Source organism: Microplitis demolitor, chromosome 7 (genome assembly GCF_026212275.2).
Source record: "Microplitis demolitor isolate Queensland-Clemson2020A chromosome 7, iyMicDemo2.1a, whole genome shotgun sequence".
Classification (NCBI taxonomy): domain Eukaryota; kingdom Metazoa; phylum Arthropoda; class Insecta; order Hymenoptera; family Braconidae; genus Microplitis; species Microplitis demolitor.
In genome coordinates, this window is record NC_068551.1 from 5,802,041 (window position 1) to 5,828,901 (window position 26,861).

General features: G+C 27.3%; 1 protein-coding gene across 9 annotated transcripts; it reads left to right on the forward strand.

Moving 5' to 3' along the window:
* The first annotated feature begins 3,558 nt into the window (after positions 1-3,558).
* Positions 3,559-23,803, forward strand: LOC103570099 (GTPase-activating Rap/Ran-GAP domain-like protein 3). 9 transcript variants are annotated; one of them, XM_053740689.1, is made up of 17 exons: positions 3,563-3,585; positions 3,732-3,848; positions 10,809-11,169; positions 13,616-13,682; positions 13,770-13,853; positions 15,095-15,176; positions 15,342-15,460; positions 15,568-15,632; positions 16,863-16,929; positions 17,020-17,122; positions 17,270-17,368; positions 17,514-17,726; positions 17,817-18,091; positions 18,552-18,837; positions 19,891-20,270; positions 21,132-21,804; positions 23,141-23,803. In XM_053740689.1, exons 3-17 carry the CDS (start codon positions 10,811-10,813, stop codon positions 23,386-23,388), a joined length of 3,120 nt encoding a protein of 1,039 aa, XP_053596664.1. In that variant the 5' UTR covers positions 3,563-3,585; positions 3,732-3,848; positions 10,809-10,810; the 3' UTR covers positions 23,389-23,803. The 9 variants fall into 9 exon arrangements, with proteins under 9 accessions (XP_014295746.1, XP_053596665.1, XP_014295743.1 ...); XM_014440260.2 differs by having other exon boundaries at positions 3,559-3,872; XM_053740690.1 differs by having other exon boundaries at positions 3,559-3,869.
* The last annotated feature ends 3,058 nt before the right edge of the window (positions 23,804-26,861 follow it).

Below are 26,861 nucleotides of genomic sequence, written 5' to 3' on the forward strand. Positions count from 1 at the left end.
ACCCGCTCACTTTTCATTGGAGTGAGATTAAATCACTCAATATAAATTAATAAATAAAATTAAAAACAATTTTTTTTATGTTTATTTTTTGTAGTTTCAAATATTAAAATAAAATTTTAGTTTTGAGAATAATGTTAATAATTAATTATTAAAATAATAATTATTATTAATTTTGTAAATAAGGTCCTTGAGTGTACCCATAGTCGCTCACTAAAAGTTGTCATGTACCATTACTCGATCAACACATGGCCCTATAGTCGCACAAAGACAATATCAATTAAACTATCATAAGTTTATTGATTTGGACAAATAATTTATAAATTATATTACTTTATTCTTTCATAATATTAAATTTCATGAATTTTGAAAATATATTTAATAAGATATAGTTATAACAATTATTAAAAAATTTGACGTAACGTAAATTTAATCTAACGAACGAACGTTAAAGTAAAAAATGTCCGGCCATGCGCGATTTTGAAAACAGTCGCTTAATTTAAATTTATAATCTATTATAAAATAATTTGATACATGATATTTTAATATATTTAGATTGACAAATAATTATTTATCAATAACAATTTTTTTAGTTGAAATTTTTTTTTATAAAAATTATAAAAAGCGCATTAAACAGTTAAAGTGGGCTTTTACCTTACAATTAAAATAATTTAATAAAGTATTTATTTAACTATAAGAAGTACTTTAAATCTCAATAACAATCGACCTATATTTTTTTGCTTTTTAAAAAAGTTGTGAACAAAAAGTTCTAATAAAATATCACGAACTCAATTTAAGGTACTACAAACTACTGATTACATCAAATTTACATATTAAGTATTTCCGTTAACGTCAAGCAACTTCTTTTTTTTTTTTTTCAACTGTATACGTATCCACCCGCTACAACTATTACCGGGTCACAATAATGAATTGCGTAAAAGAAAGAAAAAAAAGTGAATAAATAAAACAGAAAAAAACATCAACAAGACTAATTACGAATAATAATTAAAACGAACGTCACGACGTTCTTAATATACACAAAGCTTTTTGTCATCTTTATTCCATTAAAACATTTTTTTTTATTTTCTTGCTAAAATTAAAACTTCTATTATACCCTTTTTTCTACGATTATATTATTTTATCATAAATAATTATACTTTTAATCCATTATTTTAATTATTCATATTTTTTGTTATTCCCCAGCAATTTACGATTCACTATTTGAATTGTTCGTGTATAATATAGCAACAATTAATTATCGTAACAGCAAACAGCAATGACATAATTGTTACTGACAAAACTTGATATCGATGTCAGTTGTTATATATATTGAAACTTGTTTCGTTATACATTTCACACCTACTCTATTTACTTTATTCAACGTCCTATATTTATTTTAATTATTACCATTTTTTTTTTTTAACTAATCCTCACTCATCACAAATAATAATTTACTACTTTTTTTTTATTTCCATTAGATTAAATTGGAAAAAAAAAAATCAAGAAAAATTCATTTTTTTTTTTTTCATCCAACGAAATAATTTTTCTGGCATTTTTTTTTTTTTTTCGTTTAAAAAATCATTTTCCAGTATAAAAAAAAATTTAAAAAACAATTTAACATTTTTTTAAATTCATTTATAAATTCTATACTAGAAATCCATATAAAAAATGATCTTTCCAAAAGGAACATAACAATGGACTTTCCAATTTGAGACAGTTCTGAATTTTGATTAGATCATTTTTGTAACTTCGAAAAAATTAAAATAAAAAAATTTTAATTTTCTGACCTCGTTCTCAAAAAGTTTTTACAAAGAGTTAAAAAACGTTCATAATTTATTTTAGAGTAATTTTTTTTTCTGATCTTAAGGGGAAACGCCATCGGACCTCTTTCTCACAATCAGAAAAATAAACATATCTTTGTTTTACTCGCAGAGTTAATAAGACTTTTAAAACAATTTTTCTCGGAGACGAATTAGAAATTTTTAAAATTCGAAATTTTTAGCTCTTTAATAAGGTTTTAAAAAACTAAAGAGTCTATTTTAAGCTTCCAGTGTTTGTGTGTAAATTAAATTGAATTGAAAAACGGTTGACGTTACCCCTTAATACCAGCAGAATTTTTTCCAAATTATTTTTGGTTTAAAAAATTTAGGAAAACGGGCTTGAAAAGTATTTCGCTAAAAATGTGTTTTACTCTTAAATGTTTTCAGGTTTCCGAAAATTATCAATTCAAAGTTCAGAATTGTCTCAAATTTTAACGTTCAAAGTTACAAACCCTTTTAAAACATTTTTCGATCGATTTTTTTTCAGGGTTTCTCAAAATATTGATAAACTATAAATTTTCTTATTAACCAGTTGAGCAAAATTTTTCACCACAGTCCATTAAGGCTATTTCCAGATAGTGTCTCCCACCTTTTTAAAATCTTCAATGACTTTCAATAATAATGACCGTGTTAAAATTTTGATAATGAATTTAAAAAAAAATAGAGCATCAATTGAAAAAAAGGCAACGCAGTAATAATTTCGCTAAGACATAGATTTTTAAAAAAAATTATTTGCAGTTAATATAAATTCGGAGTTAAACAAAATTCGGAAAATAAATTTCAGTAAAATCTTCACGTGAATATAATTTAAAATGTCAAATTTTTCAGGCCAAAATTTATGTGCCAAATTTCGTCTAATTCCTAATTGATAACTGTAATTTTTTTTTTTTAATTTATATTTCGGCGTAATTGTCACTGCGGTGTCCTTTTTTCAATTAATGTTTAATTTTTTTTTAATTAACTAGTAAAATTTTCATACTATGACAGGTCAAGGTTATGAATATTTTAAAAAAGTGGGGGAGGGCACTGTCAGAATGCCCTTGATATGAAAACTTTAGTTAAACTGGTTATCGAAGCTTATCAAATTTTTAAAAAACTTTTCTATGAAATGAATGCATATAAATTAAGCCCTGTCGATAACGTACGTAAATAAATTCTATAAGGGATAATCCTACCTGATATCCAACGAAACTAAAGGGTATATAAAATAACGACTTTATCGGCTTTAGATATCCGAGCGTCTATCGGATGAATAATCGCGTGATAATATCGACTGACAAAATAAAACAGCAATAAATCTAAATCTATATCAGACTAGACACACGCAACATAATATTTGAATAAAATAATAAAAATATTTGAATAACATAAATAACTACGATTAATTATTTACATTTACAGTTATAAATCTCCATGATAAATATTTATGAATAATGGTTTAAATATTATTTCAGATAGGTTTCCTTTATATATATATAATAAAATAGACCTTGAAAAATATTTAAAAAATTATCACTTGTAGATGTATTATTCAAATTATGTTTACACTCTTTTTTTACGTACTTGATATATAATAGTGCTGTTTATACTTATTATTATTTACTTTCCTATACAAATATAAACGATATAATATAATATACTAGTATTGTATGTTGCGTGTGTATCATATGGGTTATATAGTGTAGGCAATATACCGCGACACTACTCGCGATGTAATACGAGTCAGTCGCGTGTCGTACGTCTGACGACAAACGTGCTCGTGAGAACAGTAATTTAAATATTATTTTTTACGACTTTTTAAAAATAGTATTTTTATTTATAAAGTGAAAGTGTTACTTCAATGCTGAATTAAATTATTTTGATATTTGTGATACTAGGATATTAATATACATACATATATTTTATTTTATTTAGTCTTTTAGTGGTTTTTTTTGTTCCTTTTTAAGCTGTTTAACTCATACTGTCTTATGAGATCATACAAGTGACCTAGGCAATGAGCGAGTGATCTATTTAAGCTTAAACTTCACAAATGTATTTCTTCATTATTTAAATGTGGTATTTTATTTTTTAAATATATACATATATGTATATATTTAAAAAATAATTTATTTATTTATTTTTTAAATTTTTAATTAAAATTTATCAATTAAATTTAAAAACAAAAACTAAACTACTCCAATCAAATTTTAATTAATAGCTAAATTTTCTTTTATGAAAAAAAAAGTTTAATAAATAATTAAAAAAAAAATTTTAATAACAAGATAAAAAAAAAAACGTCAAATTAAAACGGAGACGAAACAATAGAAACGTGTGCACTGATTAATTTTTTAAAAAAGTTTTTTATAAAAAAATATATATATATATATATATATATATATATATATATATATATATATATATATATTTAATTTAATAAACTTTAGATGTATTATATAATTATAAAGTCATGATAATTAAAATAATTTTACAAGTATTGACAATTAAAATTTAAGCGCATATGAAATTTATTTAATTATGATAAAGTTTAAAATATATGAGAGTGAATGTAGCAGCCATTTGACAAATTTAAAATTATTAATAAATAGAGTAAATAATAAAAAAAATGAAATTTAAAAAAAATGGGCATTTAAAAAATTTTGAAATTGATAAGTCCATTTTTTCAAATTTTTTTTTTTTAAATCATTTACTCAATTTATTTATGACTTAGTCTGTCTGCATTGACACTCGTTAAAAATTGAGGACAGCAAGTTGGCGGATATCTGACAATTTTTAAAATTCAAAAATAATAGAATAAAAATTTTTTTCAGAAAATACTAAAAAATGGACTTTTAGAAAATTTTACAATCAGTACATGCATTTTTTTTAATTTTATCAATTTTAATTGTTTGATTATTTTTATGTAATTTAAAAATTATCTTGTCTGCTACATTGACATTCGTTAAAATATTGATATTTATTAGTGATATAAAATAATGAAACAAGTAAATTAAAGTTGTAGATTAATTAGATTTGAATAAAGGAGTGTATCTAGTACAGTAGAAGATAACCGCAAGTAAAGGGCCCGTGCTTATAACTGCGGTGTGGTGATATACGCAGAGATAAACGAAAAAGAGGGTCCATGGCGGGAATACGGGTCGAGCGTAGGTCGATACGGGCTCACGGGCATTACTCTCTACTCTCTACTATATGCTACAATATCTACCTATACAGTTAACTGGATGTATGTACGTATGTCTGTGAAAGTATGTATGTAAGTACTGTACATAAGCACCGAGTGGTGTGTATTCGCGTTGGAGTATCGTGCGATTAGGTATATATGTATATATTACGCGGTGGTGCCGATGCACCCGGCGTCGGGACGCCAGAATAGTCGAAAGGGGTTGGTGGGGTGCCGAGCATGAATGCAACGCGCCATCCGGGCGTCGCGCACACCATCTTAACCGGGTATTACTTTGATACTCTTGTTTTACCATTTCGCATCGTGTAATTTCTAAAGTCGTCTACCACAGACATTCCGACTTGAATTTACATTTTTTTCCTTTTTTACACGTCAAACATACCGTTACTTTATTTAAAATAATACAAAAAAAGTAATGAATAAAAGTTTAAATGTTTAATGAAAACAAAAATTTTTTTTTACACTATTGAAAGAAAAAGTTTTTAAAATAAATATTCTTCAGCTTTTTATTTATTATCTGTATTTACTTATAAAACTTTATATATTTATATTTTACTTATTATTATAAACAAATTACTCATTCGTTATTTTTTTTTTATGTTAATTTTATAATAATATTTGAGAAATACTTTACAGTAGAATAGACAGTGACGAATTGTTAAATTATGTAAAAAAAATTTTTTTTTAAAAAAGTAGAAAAGTATAATTTGTATTATCGTATTTTCAAAGACAAAATAAAAAACGTGTACTAGGTCGTAAAGTCAGTGAACTTGGCTAAGGTTTAGCGAAAGGAGTTGAAAACTTTTTTCCTACACATATATAAAAATATATGTATACATATACTAAACAAACAAATTATTGTAACTCGTATATAGATGAATAAAAGGATTCAAGTCTTCATGTGTAAGGATAGCCAATAAATATATATATATATATATATATATATATATATATATATATATATATATATATATATATATATATATATTGTGGTAAAAATAAGGGGGGTGACTTATAAAGTAAGGTCTTGAGTAAGTAGACAATCGCGTTTTAGTGATATACCCTTTCTATATATATAACAAATATAGATGTATATGTCATAGTATATGTAGAGTAAGTAGTAGATGTAGAGGTGGATATGCGTGTTAGTGGTCGAAGAGTATGAAACACAGGGGTGCCAGTAGAATCGGGGTTGCCGCTCAGTAGGGGTTGGGAGTTCGTGCGACGTGGTACTACACAACTTTCTCACTTTATTTCTTGTCTTGTAAACGTATTCGGGGCACGATCTAGTTACTCTCTGTTGTCATCATCAACGTGTTATATCAAGCATAACGTGTTGTAACACTTAATCAAGTATTGAGATATTTAATTATTTACTTGTCTTGTGATATGTTAGATAAATATCATACATACTATAATACATGATAAAATTTTTATTATTTTATTAATCATCCATTTATACTTATTTATTGGGGTAATTAACAAAATTTATGTAATTCTCTATATCACTAATTTCGATAGATTGGTTTTAGTACTAAATAATTTAACGGCAAAAAATTTACAATTTTTTTTTGATTGTCGATTAGAGAATTGAATTTTGGTATATTTTTTAAATTAAATACTTCTTTATGTATTCAGATAATTAAATTAGTTAATTAATAGTTCGTGGGTATAATTATTAAAAAAAAAAATTTAATTGATATTTAGATATGAGGAGATTAATTAATTTTGATAAGCGGTTTAATTAACTAATTCACTATTTGATAATTAAATTATCCTAATATGAAAATAGTTTTATTATTTTAATTTATTTATCAGTTAATTTAAATTAAAATAATTAATAATAATAATTACTAAAAAAAAAAATTAATAAGGATCGAATAAAATTTTAAATTAGTAATAATTTATGCATTTGATAATTGAGTGAATAACATAAAAAAAAAAGTTTATAGATTTCAAAATTTTAAATTTGTAACAGTAAATATTGAATAGAATTTAATTTTTTATTTTGGATCAAGATATTGTGAATAGTGTAGAGATTATAAGTAAAAAAAGAAAAATTTTACATGAAAGAGGTATTTTACATAAGGAAGTAAATTATCAGCAGTTGTGAGATACATAAAAGCGCAACCCAACGAATGTCTATGCAGCTTAAGTCGAACGATAATCCCAGAATTAAAGCTTGGACCTAGTACAGTAGTAGTGTACTATCGTAGTTCTATACTACTCCCTAAACTACACTAGTAAAGTGCCAGCTCCGGTCTGCGTTGCAGAGATTAACCCTCTCATAGGGGATTACGTCAAAGTTCGAGTTTTTTTTTTAGTGAAATTAAAAAACAGACAGTTAAAGCAGACAATGGTATTAAAGTAAAAAGTCAACGATTTAAAAATTGAATATTAAACAACAACATAAAAAAAGTCACTCTAGAGATTATTCAAATAACTCTTGAATCTTGACCTCGGACTTTTTATCAACACTTTCGAATAATTAATTCAATTTTTCACAACGAAAATAAATAATTAACTATTTATTATTCATTAATCATTCCGATAATTTTTACGTACCTGAAAATCGAAAGGTTTTTCGCGCAATGAAAATCAAAAATTTATATAATTCGACTTTTTAAGGGGTAGTTCCGAAGGCTGGGGTGGCTTAAGATTTTCGGCTGGCATTTCAGAAATTTATAATCATCCAATAGAAATTGATTTTCCAATTTTCAACTTCTTGCTTAGAAAATTGAAAATTTTCAAAAAAAGGGAAGTTATTGGTTTCGGTCTAATTTTCGAAAACCAAATTTCGAACAGATCTTGAGGTTTTAAGGTTCTAGGAAGCTATTCTGACTAATTTCAAGATGTCCGAGTGTATGTATGTGTGTACGTACGTTTTTTTTTGTTGCGCAAAAAAAGTTCCGATCGTCAGGTCCATAAATTTTTTTTTGTAATTATGAAAATTAATAATAATTAATTTATACCCCGGATATAATTTAAAAAATCGGTCTGTCGGTTGACCCTGTGGACCAGCCCCAAAACTCCCCGCCCATTTCGAGCTCCTTGAGCTCAAAAAACTGTTATGGATACATTTTCGAGCTTTTCGAACTCAAAAATACTTTTGTATGTCTTTGTTTTCAAAAAATAACGTTTTTTACCATTTTTTCTACAACGATATTTCTCAAAACAAATAAACTGATTGAGACATTTAAGGTGGCAATCGACGCGTTTTATTGAGTTCTAGAACTGATCAGATTTTGAAATTGATTTATCGAGTGGTTTTTGAGAAATTTCCAAAATACTAAAATTTTTTTTTTTTTTTTTAATTCTTTCATTAACGGTTTTTCTTGAACGAATGAACCAATTTTGATTGTTGAGGTGGCATTCGACGCGGATTACAAAGTTTTAGAGCTGACTTACATACATACATACATACACTCGGACATCATCTTGAATTTAGTCAGAATAGCTTCTTAGGACCTTAAAACGTCGACATCTGCTGGAATTTCGATTTTCACGAATCGGGGTGAAACCAATAACTTCCCGAATTTTTGAAAATTTGCAATTTTCTTAGCGGGAAGTTAAAAAAGAATACTATTCAATAAAAATGAAATAGGCTACTTAGCAGCGATACCAAAAGCAAATTTGGTAATAATAAATTTCACATATAGAAAGTTGACATAAATTTGGCACAAGAAATTTTTTATCACCCGAAAAAAGTCCTTTTTAATTTATGACGCAGAATTTTTTTGAGATAAGAAATCTTTTTTTTATGCGCACGTAAAAAAAAGGAAAAATTATAGTTTCATTTATTAAAGTGGTCCTTAGAATGAAAAATAGAAACTTTTGTAGAAATTACATTTTCAAATAAATATTGTATTAAATTTAATTCTTCGTAGTAAATTTTACAGTTTGAGATGTACTTTTAGCTCAATAATTTAATAAAATCCTGACATTTTTATTTGAAACTTTAATATTTCCTGTTTTCTTCTTTCTACCCAGACTTTTTTTTCTCTATTTATTATTTATTATCCTTTCAACGATACTTTAAATCAAACAAATATATCCGTCATATATTTAATATCGACAGACAAATTATCCAATCACAACTAACTCTTGAATAAAGAAAGAAGTATTTTCTTCGATTTAAATTCTGTATATCCAAAAGTAATTCTTTATCATATATAGTATGTAAACAAGATTAAAAGCCATATACTAATGTCATATTACTACCATAAATTCATGAACAATAAGATTGAGTTTAAAAATCGAATTCTTACTTTCTATTAATTCCACAAAACATCAAATATTCCGACAAATTTTCATGTAATCGATTTAAATTAATCAAAATTAAAAAATCCAAGAATTTTTTTTTTTATTCACTAACTTTCTAAGTCCAAAAAAGTTTTTACTACTAATTCAAAATATATAAAACTTTTGAATATTTTATAAATTTTCTTCAACTCATACATTATTACTCTATTTTTTAACATACACAATTACAGTTTTTTAATTGACCAAATTTATTCAAATTATAAAATAAATTACTATTGCTAAATTAAAATATGACTAATTTTTTAAAGTTCATTATCGGCCAAATACTTTCTATAATTTAAAATTTAAAATAAAGTGCATCAAGAACTTAAATAAAATTTTAAATTCATAAACCATCAAGTAAATTTGAATACAATGTCTGGAATTTATTCGAACAAACAATTAAATTGAATTATTTTCATCAATAGTTTTTTTTTAAATTAATTGAGAGGATCAAAAATTCAAATTAGTCTTTTAAATTCCAACAATTGAACATTGAATTATTGAATGCATAAATAAATTAGTGATTTAAATGATATAACCCATTTTTCAAAAAACATAACTATTAGACCATTGCAATAATGTTCGATTGAATGAACGATTGATCTTTACAAGATAATTGATCCCATGAGGTCAACATCGCAGCAGAGGCATAAAGCCAATAGCAGGAGCGATGATGACGGTGATGATAATAGTGATGAGCCAATATAGTTTAACGCGCGAAGACATAACCAATATTCATATATCTATGTACACATAATACGGAAATGTATATAATATATAAATATATATCTATACAATTAACTAGCGGTGGTTTAGTAGAGTAAAACAGACCGGAAGAGAAATAAATGAGTGTCGGCATATTGAGGATATCGTCGTCGATTCGTGTACACCCAATTTCAAGTCACAGTTTCGTCTGTTCTGAGTTTTACTAAATTGAAAGCACTAGAATCTATTCTCCGATATAAAATATCAAGGACAAAGATAAGCGCTTTTACATGTCCGAGCCCCTTCCGTGAAATAGCACTTATAAAAAATATATATATATTATAAAAAAAATATATTTAAAATACGAGCTTGAAGCATAAAAAAAAATTCAAAGATAAATCACCCTTGACATGAACACAAACAATTAACGCAACGCAATATGCGACCTAAATATGTATCTGTTACAATCTGACAATTTATTTCAAATCCGTAAAATATTGAATAATATTCAAAAATTTATTGTTACAATTTTTTTTTTTTATCTTTCAATCCTTTTTGAGATTATACTTTTGCTGATAAAATGTAAAAATAATTTATTGCACATGAAAGTTTAAATGTTAATATTCAAAAATCACGTTATTAAATAAATCATATTTTTTTTTTTTTTTTTTTTTTTTATAATTTTAAAATATAATTTGTCTAAGATAAGATTATGATTATCAGCAAAAGATAAATAAATAATTAATAATGAGTAAACAAAGAAAAGAAAAAAAGTGAAAAAAAAAGTTGTTTTGTTTAAAAAGTGATGCTGAGTTTAGACATGAAGTTAGTAACGCGTTTACGAGGTTTGTCATTAACATCAAACTCATCTGGAAGCAATAACACAAGTTCGACACCACCCTCACCGGCCCCAACAATATTATCAACCCAAGTACAAGTAACTAGTACTACGACAACATCGTCATCAGTATCGTCATTAAATGAACGGCGTAGAAGCCGTGAAAGTGGAAATGGTAACAATGTCAGCCCAACGACCAGCGATCATGAGAGCGATGAAGAAATCACGTCCCCAAGAATTGTTCGTGATCGATCTAGATCTGTTTGTATGCCGGTCCTGACTTCGTCGCAACTGCGACACCTTCATCGACGTGCCAGTCATCATGTGTAGGTTTTTTATTGTTGTAAAGAAAAAAAAGAAAAAAGAAACGTCTATAAAAAATGGCGCGATAAAATAAAAGAGAAAAAGAAAATAAAAAGGGTAAAAATATATACGAAGGTAGAAAAAAATTGTAGGTTCATTGAAATTACTTCTATTGTCCACGTTCTATATATTATTATTCAGTCTCTTGAATGCACACTATTTGATGCTTCAAGTTACCTTGTACATACGAATAAATATATACATATATATACAATGTTTAATAATACGGGGCTTTTGACATAGAGGATTATTCTCGGTTATTATATCATCGTTAAATGGGATGAATGAAAATCAATTTGTCGATAATTTTAAAGTTTGAATATATTGCAATTACGTAGAAGCAATTAAATTATTTTGTAATATAACAAGTATGTTTATTTTATTTATACTGTAATTATTTTAATATAGGGGCACTGGAGTAAAATGAGACAAAAAACACTTGTTTTTTGTTTACTAGTTCTTGGTAACGGCTTGTAGAAAAAATGGGACCAGTGCGCCGAGTTTAAAATTTTTTGTAAAAAATATGGGGAAAGGGAGACAAAACGGGGTACCCCCAAAATTTTACAAAAAAAAATTTTATATTTTATATGGTTTTTAAACATTCCAAAATCACTTTTGTAAATGCCATTGAGCGTCATTTTGATTTTTTTTTGTTAGACTTTTTTAAAAATCAATTGTCAGTTGAAAATATTAATGACTTTTGTTTTATGATAAAAACTATTAAAAATTTGTTTTTCTTCTTTTGTTTTCAATAATCATGTAAAATATAATTTTTCTTCATGTAAATTAGTCGAAAAAAAGTTTAACTTAATCAAATTCATTTAAAATCCAGAATTTTCTTTTTTTACCTCTTTTAGGGAGTACCCTATTTTGCCCGCAAAAATGAAAATTTTTTTTTTAAACGGTAACTGAAAATTTTTTTAATTTACTTTAAATATAAAAAAAAAAAAGATTCAGTGAATTTGGATAAATTTTATTGAGCTGGAAAAAGCTGACTGAGGTAAAATGAGCCATGATTGTAAAAAAAATATTTTTACTAAAAATCAAAAATTGATTGACTTGCCCCAACTTTTTTTACAAACAGTAACTAAGAATATTTGAACGAAAAAAAAATATTTTACTCCAAAAATGGTGTCTTGTTTTACTCTGAGTTCTCATAAATTAGTAAAAGAGAAAATGAGAAAAAAGTGAAATTATTTCATAAACAGTTAAATAATTTTAATATTTAATATTTTAATTCTAAAACAAGATTTAAGTGAAGAATAATTATAATTTATCAGAATAATAAATTGTTAAATAAAAATCAATATTCTAAATTATGCTAGTTTAGTTGCTTTTTCATGACTGTGTGTCATGTACCACGAAAGAATATGACCTCAATAGAGTTCTCATTAACCCAAATAAGTTAGTAAGAGATGTGAAAAAAAAAAATAATAATAATGATAAATTAAAATTATAAAAAGTTGTAATTAAATATTAAGAACCACATGGACAAAAATTTTGACAAATATTTTAAATAAATTGCAATAGAGTTCTCGTCTCAGACATAAATAAATAATTTCTGTCATTTTTATCCGACTTGATTTAAATTAATGAATGAGATCATTTAAAAATTTTTAATTATTTTTTTATGGACATGAAATTAATCAACACAAGATTTATAATGGAATTTTTTAGTTTTATAATTAAATATCTTGGAAACGATTCAATCGATTCTTAATAGAATTGGGGTCAATGTTCTTTGAATTATTTAAAACGTTTTGTGTTTACGAATTAATTTATTGGACGTATTATTTAATTACTTTTCGTGCTGTTTTTTTTTTTTTTTGTTAAAGTTATAAAAAGACGTTTGAAGTTTATATTAAGATGTCAAATTATTAAGATAATTTATTATATAGTAAAGAGTAGTTCAATAAATAATTTTAAAAAATTAAACACTTGAATTTTCTCTCAAGTGAAAAAAAAGTTTCAGTCTAAACTACTGTTCATTAAAATAAATCAATAATTTAATAGCATTCTAAAATTATAGTAAACTTGGTAAAAGTAGAATTAACATTTATGGTCAGACAAATAAAAGTTTTCTTTAAATTGGATTATAAAAATGATAATTAATTTTTTTATTAAAATATCAATAATTTCTTAAAACATTTATTAATATAAAAAACAATTTTCTTTTATTCGTCAGTAAATTGAAAAATGTTTTCATTACTGTGACCTCAAACGGATGAAAAAGAAAAAAAATGTAATTTAAAGTAAAGTTTGAATTGAGAGTTTATATAGAAGATATTGACCCCAAATATCTGGAGGCATTTGGCAGAGATTTGGAATAACTTTGACACAAATTCAAGTGACCTATTTATATTCGTTGGAAATTTATATGATTATAATTGAAGTATTTATCTTTTTCAGATCGTCGACAGACACAACATCAAGACGTGGTGTCTTGTCAAGACGATGTTATGGAAGCGTGGAAATGGTGAGTTTAAGTATTTAAGTCGATAAAAAAAAATGTTACGTTATAATCGGATTTAAAACTTAATGTTTAATATCGTGTTCTCAACAGCTGCCGCAAATCGAGCAAGACGGCATAGAGAATGGACGAAGATTTCGCGTCGAGAATGGGGATTCGCCTGGCGAAAAAGAAGAGGTAATACGATAATAAAAAATTTTACGTATTCATTCATATACATCTATATTAGGGTGTTTAAAAAAACAACGAATTTTTTTTTTTTTTATGGTTTCTAAAAATTGAAAGTATAACTAAAAATAACAATTTTGATACTACTCCGGACTCTTAATAGTGATATTAAGGTTTGCCTCAATCCTTTTTTCTATTTTCCATTTGAATAACACAGAAAAAAAATTTTTTTTTTTTTTTTTAGAATTTTTTGGCCCACAAACCAATCGACGGATTTTTATGTCCAGTAAAAGTTTGTGTAGGAAATTGAACGCTCTACAAAAAAAGCCTTTTATCATTTTTTAATAAATCTCACTGTTCAAAAGTTATTTGAGCTTCAAGTCAAATTTATAGTAAATTTTGAGATTTTTTTACTTTTCCGGCGAAAGTATCCGTCTTATCAGAAAATGTCTTGAGAAAATTTTTGTAGATAATTTTATTCCTTACAAATTGTTACGTACAAAATTTTTTGAAATTCCGCATTTTTCACAAGTTATTTGCATTTTAATGTCAAGCTTTTAAAAAAATAGATTTCTGATTGATTTTACGAACTTGACATTGAAATACAAATAACTTGTGAACAATGCGGAATTTCGAAAAATTTTGTTCGTAATAATTTGTAAGGAATAAAATTATCTACAAAAATGTTCTCAAGACATTTTCTGATAAGACGGATACTTTCGCCGGAAAAGTAAAAAAATCTCAAAATTTACTATAAATTTGACTTGAAGCTTAAATAACTTTTGAACAGTGAGATTTATTAAAAAATGATAAAAGGCTTTTTTTGTAGAGCGTTCAATTTCCTACAAAAACATTTACTGGGCATAAAAATCCGTCTATTGGTTTGTGGGCCAGAAAATTCTAAAAAAAAAAAAAATTTTTTTTCCCGTGTTATTTAAATGGAAAATAGAAAAATGGATTGAGGCAATCCTTAATATCACTATTAAGAGTCCGGAGTAGTATCAAAATTCTTATTTTTAGTTATACTTTCAATTTTTAGAAACCATAAAAAAAAAAAATTTCTTGTTTTTTTTTTTTGAAACACCCTAGTGTATATATATTATATATATATAACACAAATCTATTCTACAAACGATAAAAAAAAGGAATGAACATTTAGATTAGCTTAAAAAATCAATAACTACTAAAGTAAATATTAAAATTGGAAATGTAAATTGGCGTTTAAAGTTTGTATTGAAACGTTCCATCAGATGTTCGGGTCACCCAGCACTCCAGTGTTAGAGAATCCGGAAAACCAAACACGTTGGTACTTCAAATATTTCCTCGGAAAACGTGAGTTTTGAATTTTAAATAATTTAACGCTAACAAACTTTTACTTTAAACTCAATAATTTTATTATTCCTTTGTCATTGTCTTCCTTTTTGGATTTGGATTATGATTTAATTAAAAAACTTTATCCCGGATGGTGAATCGTCGACGGTAATGTTAATGATAAAGTTCATCAGAATTATGTTGCATCTGACCATGAGAGAAATCCACTTTTTTTGTCAGTCTTTTTAAGCGACGGTGGTGATCAATGTGTACCACATTACAGAGTTATACTCTGGAGACGAACTGTGAGTTTGTTATCAATTTGTTATTTATTTATGTAAATTAAAATAACTTACGAATCAGAAATTGTTTAAATTTTTTTCACTGAAAATTTTATTTTAATTGATAACAGGGAACACAAAAAATATCATTGCCTTACTCGTCCAACAAATCGATGACTGTCAAACAAATTTTAAGGTAAAAAAATTTTACAATATTCTGTAAAAAATTTCAGAGTAAATGTGGAGCGTAATTTCCGGGGGAGGGGGGGGGGGGGGGGTACGATATGTAAAAATTATTAAAAAATAAATAAAAAATTTATTTATGAGTTTGCATGGCAAATTGTTATCATTAACTATAAATTTATTCCAACAACATTAAAACTCCGTACAATCAGAGCGGATAAGAATTAAAATAAAATCTATATTGACTTCAAAATCATTGCCGACAAAAGCTCCCTATTTATTCCGTGCGCAAGGTGATTTTTTTTTAAACTGTATAACTCCAAGTAACGGAGTGAATTCAGAATAAAAATTCACTCAGATTTTTTGACAGAATAAATTTTATTATTTGAATAAAAGTACAGTCAACTCTATGTGGCTACTCTGAAAATATCCGTTCTCCTAATTTCAACGTTTAGTCGTTCTCCCACCAATGGACAGTCATTAATTTTTTAATACCCTCTGTATATCCACAACAAATATTTTACTCGCTCTCTTCAAGTGTCCGCATATAAATTTAATTAATTAAAATAATTAATGTATAATTAACAAAATTAAAAAAATTTATAGCACTTAATTGTATGTCTATGAGTTAGAGAGTCATCAAATTTCAAACAAAAACGCCAATTTTTATAAACAAATAAAAGTTTGAGCTTCAATATCTCTTAAATGGTTGGATTTACGAAAAAAACATAAAAAACATGAGAGACCTTCTTTGGGGAGTTGTAAATTCCCTACAAAAATTAGCATTAGTTGTAGCTGTACGCTTATTTTTCAGCAAGTTATATAATTTTTCTCATTGCACTAAAATTGGAAAGTATCATTACTTAGACCGGGTTGAACGGCATTGAAATAAACTTTTTTATTTTTTAAAATTATTTTTGGGTCTCAAATATATGATTTGTACCAAGTAAAATAATCTAATTTGTAAAATAACGAACACCCTAATATATGTATAGTATTTATACATGAATAGTTTTTCATAGCGGGCAGATTCAGAGTGGACACTTAGAGAGAGTCTAATCTACTAATAAAATCCACGACCAAATCGAGCATAACGATATGATAGTGGGGGACCTGTATGTCTCAGAAATATATTTCCCTACAACCCCAAAATTGGACACTTTCAGAGAGTCGACTGTAAATAATTTAGGCAATAAATAATAATATATTATAATAATGATAAAAATATTTTATGGTGTTACAGCCATTTTTTTGGAATAGAAAAATTTGATAAAGCGCCACGTGAGATCTTCGCTCCAGAGATTCAAAAGGTAAGCCCTCTGAGGACATTTTATGTATGACTGGTAGTTATACGAGGGGATAAAGTATACATAATATATAAAAATTCACTGATTCAACAGGATCTTTTGTCACTGGAAGAGCAAGAAGGCTCAGTGAATTTTAAATTCGGTGTTATATACGCCCGGGAGGGCCAGACAACCGACGACGAGATGCTGTCTAACGGTAAGAGTACTAACCTCAAGAGAAATATATAAAAAAAAAAAAAAAAAAAAAAAAAAAAAAAAAAAAAAAAATTCTTTACAAAGTAGTAAAAAGCAAGCAGAAAAAAGGGACTAATCGATCGATTTTTTTGTCTTTTATTCTTAACAGAGAAGGCAAGTCCTGGGTTCGAGAGGTTCTTAGAGCTTCTCGGTAAGCGAATTCGCCTCAAGGGCTGGGACAAGTACAGAGGTGGTCTGGATGTCAAAGGTGGGTATTAAATTTAAACTAAGATGAATTTTCTCTCATGTATTATACTCATCGTAAAATACTTGAGTCTCTAAAAGTGTAGATTGAGTGCGCTTGATACAGATTAAAATATTAAAAAATAACTATATTTAATTTAATATAACAGGTGATATGACGGGTAAAGAGAGTATTTATACAGTATATGCTGGTCATGAAGTTATGTACCACGTTAGCACAATACTACCTCATTCTAAAGACAATCCACAACAATTGGAACGTAAAAGACACATCGGAAATGACATTGTTAATATTATCTACACGGATGACCCGACTTTATTGGACACATTTAATCCAAACTGTATAAAAAGTCAATTTACACGTAAGAATATACATTTTTTTTCTCTTAGAAAAAAAAATCTATTAAATTAAATGAATAATGAATGGATATTTTTATTTTTCATTTGTGTAGATGTTTTTGCAGTCGTAGCAAGTGAAGAACGGGGCTGGAAGATAGCCATTTACTGTGACGAGAATGTGCCCCTGTTTGGCCCAAGTTTGCCCTGTCCTCCAGTATTCGAGGATCCCAACGCTTTTCGTGAATTTCTTCTCGTAAAGCTTATTAACGGGGAGAAAGCAACATTTGATACACCGACATTTTCACGTAAACGTGAGCGTACATTAGACTCATTACTCAGGGACTTATATCAAGAACACACCCAAGACAGTAAAGGGAACGTAAGTTCCGTACGTAAGATTAAAAAAATAATAATAATATTTAAACCCCCACAGTATGTTAACTTTAACCTTAGAAAAATTAATTATAAACTTTCTCAGTCTAATAATAATTAAAATAAGTGTACAAGAGTCATAAATAACGTGACCTAATTTAAAAAATAAACATCAGGTATAATATATCATAAACATAAATATTAAAAATATAAACTATAAATATATATATATATATACATATATATATATATATATAGACAAAGTGTCCAGATGTTTGATAAGTCTTATCTAATGATTAAATATCAAATGTCTGTTTTTACATGATCTAATTTAATTCTCTTTAATAAATTCTCCCCGTACTATAATTTATCATTGCTATTATTATTATTATAATTATTATTATTATTATTGGTATTATTGATTAAATAAAATAGTTTATGGATAATGAAAGTGTACCACCTACTGGTGCTTTTAGAGTATGCTGAATCGTCGGGCATTATCGGATGTGGTTGAAACGTCAGGACGGAGAAGAGAAGAGACACGGGCTGTGGAAATGGTTAGAGTTGGACAGGCTCTAAAACTTGAAGCAATCGTTCGAGGACTTGCCCCAACATCACTAGCAACTGTCGGACCACTTAAACCAAGACCCTGGGAACCACGTTGTATATATCCCGACTTTCATCACGAGTTAGTTTGCGGTGACATTTGGTCAGATAATAAATTAATTTTAGCTACGGAAAATGGAACGTTTCTTGTTGAAGGTGTGGATTTTATTTATTTATAGAGCTATCTCTATATAATTATTTATATAATTTATTAAAATGCTTGATTGATTAAAAGATTTAATCGCTTATTTATAATATGCATTAAGGGGAGAACCTGGCTTGAGATACAAAAAAAAAGGATATTTTTGTGATTTTTTTTTTTTTTTTTTTCAGAATAACTTCTTTATTAAAATTTTTAAAATTAGTGACACTATTAAGCATCATTTCAAGAATATTCTGCTAAATTTTCATAAAAAAATAGTGAAAAATAAGCAAGTGGAAGTGGGGAGAGACGGGTCATCTCAAAAAAAGTCTCCATGCCGTAGGCAGGATAACTCATGACTGCTTCATCTGAAATGAAAAAACCAAAAAAAATTCTTGAGTAAATGTTTACCTTAGATTTGAACGAAAGATTTTTTTTTTCAATAACTACTTATTTTTTAATTAAATAAAGGAAGCAATTTTTGGCAAAAATCAGAGTTTTTTGATTGCACCTCTACCAAAAATTATATGAATATTTTGTTTATTCCTTCGTTCAAATCCAAGATAAACAGGTACTAAAGAAATCTTTTTGGTTTTTTTATTTCAAATGAGGCAGTCATGAGTTATCCTGCCTACGGCATGGAGACTTTGTTTTTAAGTGACTCGTCTCTCCCCACTACCACTGGCTTATTTTTCAATATTTTTTTATGAAAATTTAACAAATTATTCTTGGAATGATGCTTGACAATATAACAAATTTTGAGAATTTTAATAAAGAAAGTACTCGGAAAAAAATATCACAAAAATATCCTCTTTTTTTTGTATCAGACCAGCTTCCCCCCTTAATGCGGAAAAGCCGTTGATAATTATTTATAACGTCGATTAATATTTAAAGTAGTTAGTTAGATATTCTAATATTATAAAAAAGAAAGTTTATTGAGAGAAAAAAGCTCGGAGAAGAATTTTAAAATTAGTATATGACAAAGTGAAGCTAAAAATAAATATGTTTGATCGTTTAGCGAGTGGATGTTTTCATTTATTTTTATTTATTTTTTGGTCACTTTTTAGATGGATTACCCGACAGTCTACTTTTCGATAAATCTGTACAGATTAAACAATTGAATGTCGTGGAACAGCATGGCATATTATTGTTCCGTACTGGTGACAAAGGGAAAGAAAGTAATGTATATGTATATCGATTGAGTGAGCTTAATGGCGAAGGTAATTCAACATCTATCGATTACAATTCATTTGAAGAGGATGATGATGTTGGCAATAGTTTTTCATCAAACTTTACAATGACATCTACGTCGTCTAGTAATCCTAGTACATCTACCCGTCCACCGATAATACGTACACGATCACATATTAAAGAAAGGAAATTAGAACGAACACGTGGCTGTCAAATTTACAGTATTACTAGACCTGGCGGTTCTCATCTACGAATGGTAACTTATTAATTTAAATTAATATCATTTTTCATAAATTTATTTATACTGTATATTAGGATAGAGAAGTGAAGAATTTTTGCGTCAATGAATCCTTTTTTTTTCTGTGTACGCTCTTTTAGTTTTGAGAAGCTTTCTAAACCCAAAAGCGAGTATACAAATGTTATTTTGGAGTTAGCAACGCGATATAAATAATATAGCTGTATTCAGTGACATTCAGTCATATTTAGTGACAGAGTAATTAAAATATGAATTTATTTAAAGTAAATAAATATACGATTTTTTTTTTGCCGCGTAATTTAAATGTGATTCGAATGATATAAATAAATCGTTTTATCTCAATAGTTGACAATAAAAAAAAATTTTAAGTATGAAAAGGCACAAATTGAAGTTAAGATCTCTCTAAGGATTCCACATTTAATATCAATAAGTAATTTTATCATATATGGCGGGAATAAAATTTTCTTTATTCTCTTAATAATATAGAATTATTTAGAAAAGAAAATAATTAGTTACTTAATCATTTATTTATTTCCACGCCTTCTAGAACAATTTGATTCATTGATAAAAGTGCCCCAATTAAAAAATTAAACATGTGCCTGGTTTAAAATAATTTAGTAAATAATAAAAAAAGTATAACTTAAAGGCAAAGATAAAAAGTATTTTTGTTGTTATCAATGCGGTCGCTAATTTACTATCAGAAAGAACTCAAGTTTATTTTTATAACCTGACTAAAAGTTGTTTTATATTTTTTAAATTTAATGCACCAGTATATTCAGTGTAAAAAAATCTATAAAAAAAATGAAGTTAATTAATAAAAAATAATTTGAATTACTAATCGAATAAAAATAAATTTTTTAGTGTGTAGCAGTGGGTAGAAAATTAACCGTACTCCAATGGAAACATAATGCAGCTTGGACTACATGGTGTTCATCAGCAGATACTGATACTGTTGATGGTTTTCGTTTCATAAAGGAATACAATGCTTCGGAACCACCATCAGTAGTGACTATTATTGAAAGTACGGCACCAGACAATGAGTGGTTACTTTGTTGCGGACTTAGGCATCATTTTGAATTGATATCAGTTGATGGTGCTACCAAATCACTCCACATGGAAGCATCTATGAAACCACATGTTGTTGCGGCTTTAGATTTATGTGAAGATGAAGAACCAGAGTTATTATTATGTTACAATAATACGTGTCATTTTCAAAAATTATCCGAAGATACTGCGGCATCAACGGAATTCGATTTTAATTGGAATTCAGTACCAATTATTGTCGCGTGTGCCTTTCCTTATGTTATTGCATTTACCACAGACACTATGGAAATACGTTTAATTATAAATGGGAATCTTGTTCATACAATAAATATGCCAAATCTGACACTTATCACATCAAAGCATGATATTTATTTTGCTACAACTGCACCCGAATTTATGGCATCTAAATGCGAAAGGATACGTGTTGATACTAAGACTGATAAAGATGAAAGAAGTCATAGTCCACCGTCTACACTAAATAGTTTATCTAGTGAGTTTATTTTATTGTAATTACGTATTTTTATAGAAGATTAAAAAATTTATTTCTCAGTCTTGGAGAAAAGCCCAAGGACTAATTAGTACACAGAAAAAAATATGAGATTAAAAGTTAATATTAAGTAGTAAAGTATGAAAGTGATTTATTTTGTTTTAAAAATTATTTATTTTATTTTTATTTTAAAGGAGGAAAGGGGTTTGAGATACAAAAAAAAAAAGAAGATATTTTTGTAATTTTTTTTTTTTTTTTTTCAAAGTACCTTTTTTATTATAATTTTGAAAATTAGTGACATTATTAAGCATCATTCCAAGAATATTCTGCTAAATTTTCATAAAAAAATATTAAAAAATAAGCCAGTGGTAGTGGGGAGAGACGAGTCACCTCAAAAAAATTTTACATGCCGTAGGCAGGATAATTCATGACTGCCTCATTTGAACTAAAAAAACCAAAAAGATTTCTTTAGTACACAAGTTTATCTTGGATTTGAATGAAGGATTTTTTTTTCAATAACTACTTATTTCTTCATTTAATAAAAGGAGTAATTTTTGGTAAAAATCAAAATTTTTTGATGAATTTTTTGATTTTTGAAAAATGAATATTTGTATATTCTTTCGTTCAAATCCTAGATAAACTTATGTACTAAAAAAAATATTTTCGATTTTTTTTATTTCAGATGAGGGAGTCATGAGTTATCCTGCCTACGGCATGGAGACTTTTTTTTTAAGTGACTCGTCTCTCCCCACTACTACTGGCTTATTTTTCAATATTTTTTTATGAAAACTTAGCAGAATATTCTTGGGCTAATAATAATGTCACAAATTTTAAGAATTTAAATAAAGAAGGTACTCTGAAAAAAAAATCATAAAAATATCTTTTTTTTTTGTATTACAAACTCCTTTCCCCCATAAGGGATAAATTCATAATTAATTATTAAAAGCTACTCAATTTATAATATGCATGAATCAAATAAGTGATAATGAAATTCCAAACTGATAATGCAGACACTAATTTTTTATTTCATCATGAGTTATAAAATTTTCCAATTAAGTGATACTTAAATTGCAATTAAAAATTTTGCTTGTAATGGCTTTTTTTTTTTTTTAATACAAATGTTTACTATTTTTAATTTTGTCATAAATTATTATTAAAATACTAAGTATCATTTTTTTCTGTGTAATATTTAATAATTTTTTTTTTATTTTTCTACTTCAGTTCTAAAAAGAAATTCGAGAGTTTTTTTTTTTTGGTCTGCGGCAATTGTGAATTTTTACGAACAAAAAAAAACCAAATGTTTATGGTAAATAAATAAAATTATATTTAATTTTTCTAGATTCCCACAGTGATTCAAAACCATTGAGAATTTATCAGATACCATTGAATACACTGTCAAAAAATACAGCATCAAGTTGTAGTAATAGACGATGCCCAAGCCCAATTGAACCCGAAATTTTGAGCGCACAACCGTCAAATGATTCAAATTTTTTAACTGTCGAACCGCACAGATTGTTAAGTCGATCATGCAGTAGCAGTCCAACGCCAAATTTGGCGGTCTCTTCTGCTAGTACACCAAGTAAATGAAGATAAAAAGAAAATATAAATAAATGGAAGCAACAATTGTGTATTATTATTATTGATAATAATTTTGAATAATAAAATTTGTCAATGGAATTACGTAATGGAATTATTGTATGCTGAAGCGTTATTATGTCGTGGACATTTTGATGTAATTAAATGAAATTGATAGAGAATTGAATTGATTTATAGATAGTGAGAATGATTGATTTTTGTAAGACGGTGCGGTGCGCTGTTCTCGTCTTCCTGGTATGAAGTTACGATATTAAATAATAATAATAATAATAATATAAATAATAACAATAATAATTATTATGATATAATTTATAGAAAACGTCTAGATCCTTAATCGAGAATTATTGTGCATTAAAAAAAATTGTAACACGATTTCTCGTGCTCGTTGTAAAAATAATAATAAATAATTAAAAAAAAAAAAAATAAAATATGTTTGCGACAAATAAATTATTAAATAAATAATTAATCATGTTCTAATATCCTGTCTAATTATTTATTCCTATTTTATGGCATATTTTGAAATGTACCCTAAATTTTCTATGTATTTTCTTGGACGGTTATAAGTCCTGAGTTTTTATAGATTTTTTATCCATAATATCCGCATTTTGACCGCAAGTTGATTTCAAACTACGGCCGGAATCTAAAGTCAACTTAACAGCAAAAATTAAAATGCTAAAAGTTGCGATTAAATTGACAGCAGATTTTCTGTAATTTGAATTCAATTTGACTTCAAAAGTTACTTGTCAGATATTGCATTCCGAAATGCGTTCACGCGGTAAATTTAAATATTTGAAAAATAAATTATTATAAATTGGAGAAAACTAAAAATGGTACATCAAAATAAAATGGCGGCAGAATATGATAGAAGAATATTTAAAAAATAAAAGAAAAAAAACGCAAGTGTTTGAACAAACCTTGGCGGGGAAGTAATATGCAGAAGGGTGTCCTAATACACTTGGAGATTTGAATTAAATTGCTCCAAGTGTATTGCATCAAAAAAAACGTCACTTAACTGCTATTTCCCCACCAGACGATGCCAGATGATTGGGCTCAGGAACTGAACAGGTATCAGCATCAGCCATCAGCAACACTTTACACTAGAACTGAACACTCAACACTTAACGACACCACAGACACTTTGCACAATTTAAATTTTACAAACACTGCACATTTTAATTAAACAATAACTATGAGCAATAAATTTAATGGTTAATTACACGACGTAACTGCAATACTGTCTTTCAATTCAAACATAAAGAAGGATCTGGACTACTACTGCCATTATCTATGATACTGACTGCTGCTATGGAACCGTGATTCGATACAAAGCAATCGATTTTGCGATTCATTCGACCGCCACAATTCTAGCAAAAGTTTGAACCTCGAACATAGTGACGCCGGCACTGAATTTAATTTATTCAATAATTCACACTCACGAGCACACAATTAAATATTTTTAAATATTCAACACTACATTAGCACTGAACACTCAACAATTAACTACACCATAGACACTTTGCACAATTTAAATTAATAAAAGATAAATTTAACAATCACTGCACAATTTTACACGACTTAACTGCAATACTGTGTTTCAATTCAAACGTATAAGAAGGATCTGGACTACTACTGAAGTTGTCGATTTTACTGACTGCCGCTATCGAACCGTCAGTTGACACAAAGCAATCGATTTTGCAATACTCTCGCCCCCCCCCCTCCCCCAAACCGCTTTAGTAAAAATTTAAACGTTGAGTACAGCGACGCGCAGCAGAGACGCGCAGTAGCATTAACTTGGCGCGAAATTTAAAAATTAAAATTTAAAAATTTTATTCAAATTCATTTGTGTGAATAATTATATTAATTCGACTAAAAGATATGCCTTAAATTTAGTATTTTTCATTAACAATTTGTTAATCATTTTTATTACTCGTGCGATAAATTTAGATATTCGAAAAATAAGTTGTTAGAAATGTGATACTGAAGTTAGCCGACTAATAATTTAAAAATTTGTTTTTAAATTGATGAATTGTAAAAAAAAAAAAAAAAATTGAAAAGAGTGCACCTACAGTTTTTTTAATTTTCAACATATGCATTTTTTTATTTTGTAATTGATTTGTTAAAAAAAAAAGTTCAAAAATTTTTAATTGCCTGCTAACTTCAGGATCATGTTAGAAATTGGATAAAAATTAAAAATCGTAAGTGAAAATAAAATGGCGGCAGAATATGTTAGAAATTAGAAAAAAAAAACACGCAAGTGTTTGAACAAACCTTGGTGGGGAAATAATATGCAGAAGGGTGTCCTAATACACTTAGAGATTTGAATTAAATTGCTCCAAGTGTATTGCAGCTAAAAAACGTCACTTAACTGCTATTTCCTCACCAGACGATGCCAGATGATTGGGCTCAGGAACTGAACAGGTATCAGCATCAGCCATCAGCAACACTTTACACTAACACCGAACACTCAACACTTAACAACACTACAAACACTTTGCAGAATTTTAATTTAACAAGCACTGCACAATTTAATTAAACAATGACTATAAGCAAAAAATTTTATGGATGACTATACGACGTAACTGCAATACTGTGTTTTAATTCAAACATATATGAGAAGGATCTGGACTACAACTGAAGTTGTCGATGATACTGACTGCCGCTATCAAACCGTCAGTTGATACAAAGCAATCGATCTTGCGCTTCATTCGACCTCTCCTCCCACTTTAGCAAGAATGTGAAGCTTGACTACAGCGACACACAGTAGCGCAAACTTGACGCGAAATTTCAAAATTGCAATTTAATCATTCTATTAAAAATTATTTGTTTCAATAATTATATTAATATAATTTGCCACTATGATACTGAATTTAGCAGACGTATAATAATTTTTGGATTTTTAAAAAAATGATAAATTATAAAAATAAAAATATTTCAGAATATTTCACTTGTAGTTTTTTTTATTTTCCACATGTGCATATTTGTAGTTTTTTTTTGTCTCTAATTGGTTAAAAAACAATTAAAAAATTGTTAATTGTCTGCTAACTTCAGAATCACTTTACCACCCAAAATTAAAAAATTTATGAGAATAAATTTTTTCAAAATGGCGGCATAAAAAAATGTAAAAAAAAAAAAATCATTTTTACACAAATCACTTGACAAAAAAAAATTTAGAATATACACTAATGATCACTGATAACTTTCGAACACTTTTGTTCATAAATAATAATTAATAAAAGTCACTTACACGGATTATAAATTTATTTAACGAACGACAACGAACACCAGTAACCGAACAATGTAAAAGACGAAACGAATTATTTAAATTATTTTTTTCACTATTTACGTTCTGAGTACCGATTAAATTATTGTCACAAAATGACCAATGAACAATATAGAATATTTAGAAACGCGAGTTATAATTTATTTAATCGAAAAAACCGCGAATTTTAATTATTTATTCACGA

Excerpts from the sequence above, each read along its gene's own strand:
- LOC103570099 (XM_053740688.1), top strand. Across the intron at positions 13,683-13,769 it reads GTTATGGAAGCGTGGAAATG|CTGCCGCAAATCGAGCAAGA; the intron begins GTGAGTTTAAGT and ends TGTTCTCAACAG. Across the intron at positions 15,177-15,341 it reads CAAATATTTCCTCGGAAAAC|TTCATCAGAATTATGTTGCA; the intron begins GTGAGTTTTGAA and ends TTAATGATAAAG.